This window comes from Cydia amplana, chromosome 1, assembly GCF_948474715.1.
Source record: "Cydia amplana chromosome 1, ilCydAmpl1.1, whole genome shotgun sequence".
Lineage (NCBI taxonomy): Eukaryota > Metazoa > Arthropoda > Insecta > Lepidoptera > Tortricidae > Cydia > Cydia amplana.
Genome location: NC_086069.1, coordinates 29,080,464 through 29,089,474, shown reverse-complemented (window position 1 = coordinate 29,089,474; position 9,011 = coordinate 29,080,464). Strand labels below are relative to the sequence as shown.

Here is a 9,011-nt window from a genome sequence, read left to right as displayed (position 1 = left end):
TAGTGTGGAGGGGGCTTAAAACATAGTGATTTGATTATTATTCTTCGGCTTCATTTGAACAACGTTGCACTCGCATGCGGGATAAGGATTTTTAATTAAGTTAACGCATTACAAATAACAAGACACATTGTAGGAGAAAACATTTATTTTGCAAAAAGAAATAATCGATTTGATTCTTTAATAAAATTCGTATTTAGAGATACATGTAAGTACTTATCGACTCTGTATAAATAAATCTCACTTAAACATAACCGGAAATAATACATTTTATTCGAGACCAAAAAGTCCTCAACTTAATCCGCTAATTACGCAAACGTAATATCGAATCGATATATAAATAGATCACTATAGAGTATGTACAGGTCGCTACGCGTCGAGCTCGTCCTCGCGTTGGCTCGAGAAGTAGCTGACGAGGCCGCCGAACACGCTGCCCTGCGGCTCGGCCGGGGGCTCGGTCTTCACGAAGTCGGGGCCCCGGGGGGGCTCGGGGGCCTCCTCCGTGGGCGCCGCGGGGCCCGCCCCCGGCTCCGGGGCCCGGCCGGGCACGGAGACGGGGGCCGGAGCGGGAACTTCCGCGGGGGAGGGTTTGTCCGGCGGCGGACGAGGCGGAGGTTTCTCCGGCCCCGGGTAGTAGGGCGCCCTCATCAGCGGAATGTTGTAGGGCGGGGCGCCGGGCCGCAGCATCGGCGGGTAGCCCGGCGCCTCGGCCCGCGGCGGGCGCGCCGGCTCGGCCTTCTCCGGGAGGAACCGCGGGAGGCTCGGGTGCATGCGCTGCAGCGGCGAGGGGCCGCGCGGGAGCGGCGGCTGCTCCGCGGGCGCGTACGGGCCGTAGGGGCCGTACTGCGGCGCGTAGGGGCCGAGCGGGTAGCGCGGGCGCCGCTCCTTGCTGTCGGTGACCTTGATTTTGGGGTGGCGCGGCGGCTCCGGGGAGCCGCGCGGCGGGGACTGCCCCGGCGAGTGGTACTCGGGCTCGGTCTTGACCTCGGCTTTGATCTTGAAGGGGGGCTCCTTGGCGGGCGGCGGCGTGGAGTCGGAGCCGGGGCCGGGCGGGAGGGAGACGGGTGACGCGGAGCTCGGCGGCGCGGGGGACGGCGTGCCGGGCGCGTGCTGCGCCGGGCCCGGGCCCGGGGGGCCGAGCGGGCCGCCGGGCCTCATGGGGCCGCGCGCGGCCTGCAGCTGCACGGGCGGGCCGGCGCGCAGGAGCCCGTGCAGCGCGCTCAGGTGCGGGCCCGGCGCCCCGTGCAGGGGGGGGTGCGCGGGGGGGCCGAGGGAGGCCCCGGGCGGGCCGCGGGGCCCCGGGGGCCCGTGGGGCGAGCCCGGCGGACCCGGAGGTCCGTGGGACGAATTCGGTGGCCCATGAGGGGGTCCGTGGGACGAATTCGGTGGCCCGTGGGACGAGGGAGGCGGCCCGTGCGATCCCGGCGGTCGGTGGGAGGACCCGGGTGGGCCGTGAAGTCCCGGGGGTCCGTGGGGCCCGTGGACCGAGCCCGGGGGGCCGTGAGGTCCGGACGGGCCGTGGGGCGCCCCGGGCTGACCGGGGACGCCGGGCGGTCCGTGTGAAGATCCGGGGTGTCCGTGAGGTCCATGGGATAACCCCGGCGGGCCATGGGTGGACCCGGGGGGCCCGTGAGGTCCACGAGATGATCCCGACGGCCCGTGAGGTCCCGGGGGCCCATGGGTCGATCCGGGTGGACCGTGAGGGCCCGACGGCCCATGGGTCGACCCGGGTGGGCCGTGAGGTCCGGGCGATCTGTAGGGCGAGCCCGGAGGTCCGTGCGACGACCCGGGCGGCCCGTGGGGCCCGTGGTGCGCCGCCCCGGGGGCCCCCAGCAGGCGGGGCCCCAGCGCCAGGTGCGAGACGGCGTGGTTGGGCGGCGCGTCGGGCAGGCGGTAGGGCGGCAGGCGGTAGTAGTGCGGCGGGTACTGGCGCGGCGGCAGGCCGGGGTGCGGCACGTACATCACGTTCTGCGGCCGCGGACCGTACGGCGACCCCCCGCCCGGGTACATCATCGGCCCTCTGCGAAAATACAGAACTGTTACTTACTGTGCTGCCGAGTTAAAAAAAATACCAAGGAAAGTTTTTTGAAAAGGTTCTAAAGCTAGCCACTTATATCATGGGTGAACTCTCTTTTAAGGCCTTAGTTAGATACACTTGTAAGTTTTACTTACGTAAGTAGGGACACAGCTATACTACAGAATGAGAGATGAATATCGTTATCTCATTTTAACAAATAGTTTTGTCCTAAGTATCTGTATCTTGGGCCTAAGAGTGACATAAGTGTGCCAAGAATACAAGTGGCTCTCTAGGCTCACTTCTTGTATTTTTAGATTACCTAGTTGTATTTGTCTCGGAATTGTAATTACCTAGGCCGGCCTGAATTAATTATTATACAGTGTGTAAGTCTAATACGGGCAATAAATTAAACCAGATATAGAATTTACCCGTCTTATCATTAATTAAAATGTTTTTTTAAGTTACACTTAATTATGACCCCGTGATTAATTTTTTCCACATGTACCGAGCAGCAATGTACTGCAAACATTAAGAAACAGAAGATGACATGACATTACTAGATACGAGCTTTTTATAGTAACTGCCAACAAGCGTTGACAGTTACTTTGAAAAGCTCGTATCCCGTAACTTGTGTGGTGTATTACATTGCGGGCCGAATTATTTTGTATGGTTAAAATTTTCAATGCATTTCTAAGTAAAATCTATCTCAATATACTTTTTAGGTCCTATGCTAACCACCGTTTAAATATTCGCCCGTATTGGATTTACACATGTATATGTTTGTGTGTGTGTAAGTACCTGTATTGGTTCAGCATGTGCGGCATGCGCGTGATGACGCTGGGTTCCTCGCTGACCGGCTTGAAGGGCTGCGGGGAGCCCGCTACGGATAATGTGCCTGTCAGACAGTTTTCATGTTTTGAATGGGGTTGGCAACTGTCAAAGGTTGGCATAGATGGCGCCATCATAGTTTGCCCCTTTTTAGGGTTCCGTACCCAAAGGGTAAAAACGGGACCCTATTACTAAGACTCCGCTGTCCGTCCGTCTGTCACCAGGCTGTATCTCACGAACCGTGATAGCTAGACAGTTGGAATTTTCACAGATGATGTATTTCTGTTGCCGCTATAACAACAAATACTAAAAACAGAATAAAATAAAGATTTAAGTGGGGCTCCCATACAACAAACGTGATTTTTGACCGAAGTTAAGCAACGTCGGGCGGGGTTAGTACTTGGATGGGTGACCGTTTTTTGCTTGTTTTGCTCTATTTTTTGTTGATGGTGCGGAACCCTCCGTGCGCGAGTCCGACTCGGTTTTTTCTATAAGATTTGGCTAGGAATTGACAGGGCAAGCTATGATGGCGCAATCTGCTAAATATTTCGACCGGCCAACCCCATTAAAACAAAATTTACTGCTACTGAGACTCAAACTTAACATGAATCCTGCTTTCATCCTCTAAGGAGGTGCAATAGGAATAGCAATTTAACTAAACGAATTAGCCGGCAAAAGCTGGTATGAATTAATTTTAGAGTAATGAAATAATGAATATAAATCACAAGCCTTCAGAGCTGTCATTATTTTCAGCATAGTCGATTAGTTGGTAGGATACTTAGAGGATATAATCAAACGGAGACGCCTTGTCTGTAATTTTCTGTACAAAACAGTCTGCCGATTTTTGCGGGGGAGGGGAACGTCAAATGTATGCGTAACGTAAAAATAGCCATGTCAGATAAACGTCAGTCCATACATTGTGTATGACCGTTGGCCGCCTATTTTCGACAGAGGGGAAAGCTTGTTAATGGCTACTCCGTTTAGTTGTATCCTCCAAGGTAGGATACAATAATCGCAAAGCTAATGTCGGATGTGGTTGCTGGTTGCCTACCTTCCCGGAGGTTATCGGCGGCGAGCGGACCCGCCACCGGCACGCCGCGCAGCTCCGCGCGCACCTGCATACAGAAAAACGGCAACGTAAGATAAGATAATGTTTATTCATTTAAAACTTATGCTAATTTGATTTTTACAATGGTAATTATACAATTTGTACTTAAATACTAGTGCATTCATATATTTTTCAAAGCAGGAAGAAAATTCTACAAAACAGTACCTCCCGTGACCCTAGGCGGGAACCACTCAGGGTCACCAAAACGTTCAAATACCTTGGTCACTGGGTCACCGAGGACCTAAAAGATGACCTCGACATAGAGAGGGAGCGTAGAGCGTTGGCCGTCCGCGGAAATATGCTGGCGCGCAGGTTTGCCAGGTGTAACAAAGACGTGAAATAGTACATTATTGCAGAGGCCGGGAAAGGACAATTCGTGGATGAGTTTCCACGAATTGCTATTCCTGCCGAGGCATATATAGTGCTTTTCTCCAAAACATGCGAGGAAATAAAGTAAAATAATAATTATTTAAGCATCGAGCATCACTCAAATCGAAACTTCACATCAAAAACGTCAAAAACAATTTCCCTCTTTAATTTATTATTAAAAGTTAAAGGCACAAACTTATTCTGCCATTCAGTACCATTCAATATTCGTTCATTGAAAATATAGTTGGTCAAACCAAATTGTCAGTAAATAAGAACAAAAAAACTATACTCATCCTTTTCTTTTGGGTTCTAGTACTGGTGTAAGACAAAGATAGTATGATTCTCTCTGTCTATGTCAAACTATAATAAAATTGTGCAATATAAGCTTTATGAACACGGATGAGATCCTTAAAAAAATATAAAAATAATCTTTGATTTTATTAAGCAGTATTCGCACGATTATACACGAGCACAACGGTCTTGTAAGAACGAGACATGTAAGGTCGTTTATATTACTATCTCACTCTATCCTATAGCTTGAAATGATAGCTGATCGAGTCGTGTAGACGCGGCCGGCGGCTATAATAATTGGCTGTTTGCGTTTTTTATTTTTAAAAAGTAAAAAACACTACAGTAATAAGTTGTTACTGTAGTGTTTTTTTACTTCCCGTCCGCTAGAACAGGACAGCGATAGTTTTATTTTTTTAAATTAGAGTTTGACAATAAAGAAGTACTTCCGGTACTATTTTTGCTACAATAAGGTGAACATTTCCGAGCATATTGGAGAAAAAGACGCTTTTTAAAGCTTTTTGCCAATCGTTTTACACCTGCAGCCTGTGGGCCAGCTATACTCAGCGAGCGTACAACGCTCTACGAATATTTTAGGCATTTAGGTTGCCTAGTTATATAGTTATATTATTATTATTTATTTCTGATCTTAGGTTAGGTTATTTTATAATATGGATATAAAAATAAAATACAAAAACACTTACAAAAACAATACAAAATACATATAAACACATTATAAAAAACCTAACCTAGGGTGCCGCCAGCAGCGGGGCAAGGCCCAAGCTACCGGTGGTCAGGGCTGCAGAGACAGTTATATAGTTAGTTATATTTATTATTAGTACTTGTAGATTTATTATTGGATTTATTATTTTGTATTTTGAAATGTCACTAACCTTAATTAATTTTAAGATTTGTTTGTTGTAAGTACTATCATTTATGGATCATTGGATTCGAAATAAATAATTAATTGAAAATTAATTGAAATTGAAATATTCAACTTAAAATAAGTACAGGCAAAGTTAAAACTTTTTATACCAAACAAATGTGTATTTTCTGTTGCTAACTGTGACAATAAATTACGAAATGTGGGTAGTTTTACAATTGTTTTGCAGTCAAAATAAAGATAATAAGTCATTAATTTAGGGTCGAAGCAAGTTAAGTGCTACTTTCTTAAAAAAAATAATAATAATGTCCACATTACCTGTAACCTCGGCTGTGTGGGGAACCTCTGATGCTGGTCGGGACCCGGACTCGGACCGGGACCGGGGTAATCCGGGTGCTTCATGCCCGGGTACATCATCCGCATGTCTGGTCGAACGTTGTAACCCACTGGGCCGGATATTGGGTATTCGGGCTTCTCCTACGATAAGTAATTAAAACGTAATCATTTCATTACCTATCACGTGACATATTAAGCCGAATGGAATGAAATATTTATAATAAGCATAAGCGCTGGTGGCTTAGCGGTAAGAGCGTGCGACTTGCAATCCGGAGGTCGCGGGTTCGAACCCCGGCTCGTACCAATGAGTTTTTCGGAACTTATGTACGAAATATCATTTGATATTTATCAGTCGCTTTTCGGTGAAGGAAAACATCGTGAGGAAACCGGACTAATCCCAAACGGGCCTAGTTTACCCTCTGGGTTGGAAGGTCAGATGGCAGTCGCTTTCGTAAAAACTAGTGCCCACGCCAATTACTGGGATTAGTTGCCAAGCGGACCCCAGGCTCCCATGAGCCGTGGCAAAATGCCGGGACAACGCGAGGAAGATTATTATTAAGCATACATCGGGGTTTTTGGTGCGGGAATGTTTCACACTAGCCAAATAATAGGTAAAAACTGTAAAAAACGATACTAATTTAACATTTCTTAGCACATACCTACGTTCAATTCATAGTTTGGTAATTATTTTACAATAAACAAAGTTATAAATACACGAAATCATTCCCGCACCGAAAACCCCGATGTATGATAATAAAATACACACTAATGAAAAATCGATAAGACTTCCAAATTTAATAGGGTGCCAACAATTCATGTCTTTACACTGTAAACATACACATTTACACATTGTTGTGTGCCTGATCTCTATCTACGATGCAATGCCCAAAGATTCGTCGTGGGAGTCATTTTCAGGGTTTTCGGGGTACGGGAGACCGCGAAAGCTGAAGACGCCGATTTGAATCCGGTCGCGAGCACGGGGCGCGTAGCGAACGTGCCAATCGTTAACGCTCCGTAGCGTATCGTACCCTTGGAGGATATAATCAAACGGAGACGCCATGTCTGTAATTTTCTGTACAAAACAGTCTGCCGATTTTTGCGGGGGAGGGGAACGTCAAATGTATGCGTAACGTAAAAATAGCCATGTCAGATAAACGTCAGTCCATACATTGTGTATGACCGTTGGCCACCTATTTTCGACAGAGGGGAAAGCCTGTTAATGGCTACTCCGTTTAGTTGTATCCTCCAAGATCGTACCTAGTTATCTTTCTCTACCACTCTTTCACACTATTACGACAATGACAGTTGCGTTTCGTTCGCTACGGAGCGTTAACGATTGCATTGGCTACGCATCCTGGTTTGGTCACTATTTCTGTAGTACTTACTTTGTCTATTTCAGTTTACATTTAATTCAACGTAACAAATACCTTTTTCATCCGCTTGCTCTCCTGCTGCGCTATCTTCGCCAGTTTCTTTTCCTCTCGCTCTTTCGCCTTTAGTTCTTTTTGTTTCTCCTTCTCTTCCTTCTTTTGTATTCTCTCCATGCGCTTGGCTTCTTTCTCTGCTAGTTTGGCTTCGCGCTCTTGACGTTTCTTTTCTCTTTCAATCTTAAATGTAAAAAAAAAGAGTTAGGAATATGTGAGGCCTCAAATTTTAATTCGAAGTATTTATTGAGGATTTTTATGATTATTGCAGGCGAGATATTTATATTATATGATTAACTCTTACCTGGTTGGGTTTGATTGGTTCTTGGCTTAGATCTGTAAACAAAAATAAGGGTATATGTGTTAGATGTTAAGTTGGAAAACAAATAAAATGTGTAAGTGAATGTAGTGTGTATTTATGATTTTGTTGATAACGCTGAGGCCCGAGATATAAGTAAATTTAAAAAGAAAATAAATGATATCCGGCCAATCATTGTCTATGGAAATATAGTTTAAAGAAATGTATGTGACAGGCCACCTCTTTGTTTCATATTGATCTATTGCAAAAGTTATCTAGTGACCTATGTATGTGTGGGTGGGAAAGGTTACCTTTGATCTTGACGCCGACGAGCTTGGCGAGCGCGTCGTCGGCGCTAGTGGCGCCGCCTCGACCGCCGCCGCCGCGCCCGCGAGGACCCCTGTAATCAATTACATTTCTTCTTGCGGTTTCAGTCTTCCAAATGTGTACGCTTATTCGCTAGGTGCACGACTGGTGCTGCCCTCATTTTGGCGGACTTTCTACGTTAAATCTTATGGAGTAAAATTAGTTCAAGCGGCTGCCGCTAGTACTAATGGCGGACATTCCATAAGATTACCTGTGTTTGTGACGATCAGCGCCACTTCCCCCTCCAACGACTTCGCACCTTGCCAATAAACGTACGTTACACTTTTTGCGGTTTTGAAACCGAAAGCTGTATCGGACGACCAGACGTGATATTGGATCAGCGATGACGAAAAATTGCATTACAATTTGTAATGCACTTAGGCCTCGCAAAACCAACCTTCTTATTACGGTAGGAATACACATTGAAAAGGGCCTCGCAGATGTGGTTTCGCCCACGGCTAAATTAATGCAAGCTGCAAGCTACGCCACTGTTGAAACGTCAAAGTTTTTGAGTGACAATTATGAAATTTATCGATTAAATTTGAAATTCTACTTTGAACTCTAACGACGTACGAGTATATGCCGATATAAAAAAAAAAAGCGGCCAAGTGCGAGTCGGACTCGCCCATGAAGGGTTTCCGTATTTAGGCGATTTATGACGTATAAAAAAAAACTACTTACTAGATCTCGTTCAAACCAATTTTCGGTGGAAGTTTACATGGTAATGTACATCATATATTTTTTTTAGTTTTATCATTCTCTTATTTTAGAAGTTACAGGGGGGGGAGACACACATTTTACCACTTTGGAAGTGTCTCTCGCGCAAACTATTCAGTTTAGAAAAAAATGATATTAGAAACCTCAAGACCTATCCATAGATACCCTACACGTACGGGTTTGATGAAACAAAAAAATTTTGAGTTTCAGTTCAAAATATGGGGAACCCCAAAAATTTATTGTTTTTTTTTTCTATTTTTGTGTGAAAATCTTAATGCGGTTCACAGAATACATCTACTTACCAAGTTTCAACAGTATAGTTCTTATAGTTTCGGAGAAAAGTGGCTGTGACATACGGACGGACAGACAGACGGACAGAC

General features: G+C 46.3%; 1 protein-coding gene across 1 annotated transcript in view; it reads right to left on the bottom strand.

Annotated features, from left to right (window-relative positions):
• Positions 1-127: 127 nt before the first annotated feature.
• The window catches only part of LOC134662625 (remodeling and spacing factor 1-like), a 39,051-nt gene continuing 30,167 nt past the window's right edge, over positions 128-9,011 (bottom strand). The window contains exons 21-27 of the mRNA XM_063518901.1: positions 7,860-7,948; positions 7,555-7,586; positions 7,254-7,433; positions 5,809-5,967; positions 3,894-3,957; positions 2,813-2,909; positions 128-2,017 (exon numbers count right to left, since the gene is read on the bottom strand). Of these exons, the coding sequence (XP_063374971.1) occupies positions 367-2,017; positions 2,813-2,909; positions 3,894-3,957; positions 5,809-5,967; positions 7,254-7,433; positions 7,555-7,586; positions 7,860-7,948 (2,272 nt within the window). The 3' untranslated portion in view covers positions 128-366. The remainder of the gene's footprint in view (positions 2,018-2,812; positions 2,910-3,893; positions 3,958-5,808; positions 5,968-7,253; positions 7,434-7,554; positions 7,587-7,859; positions 7,949-9,011) is intronic.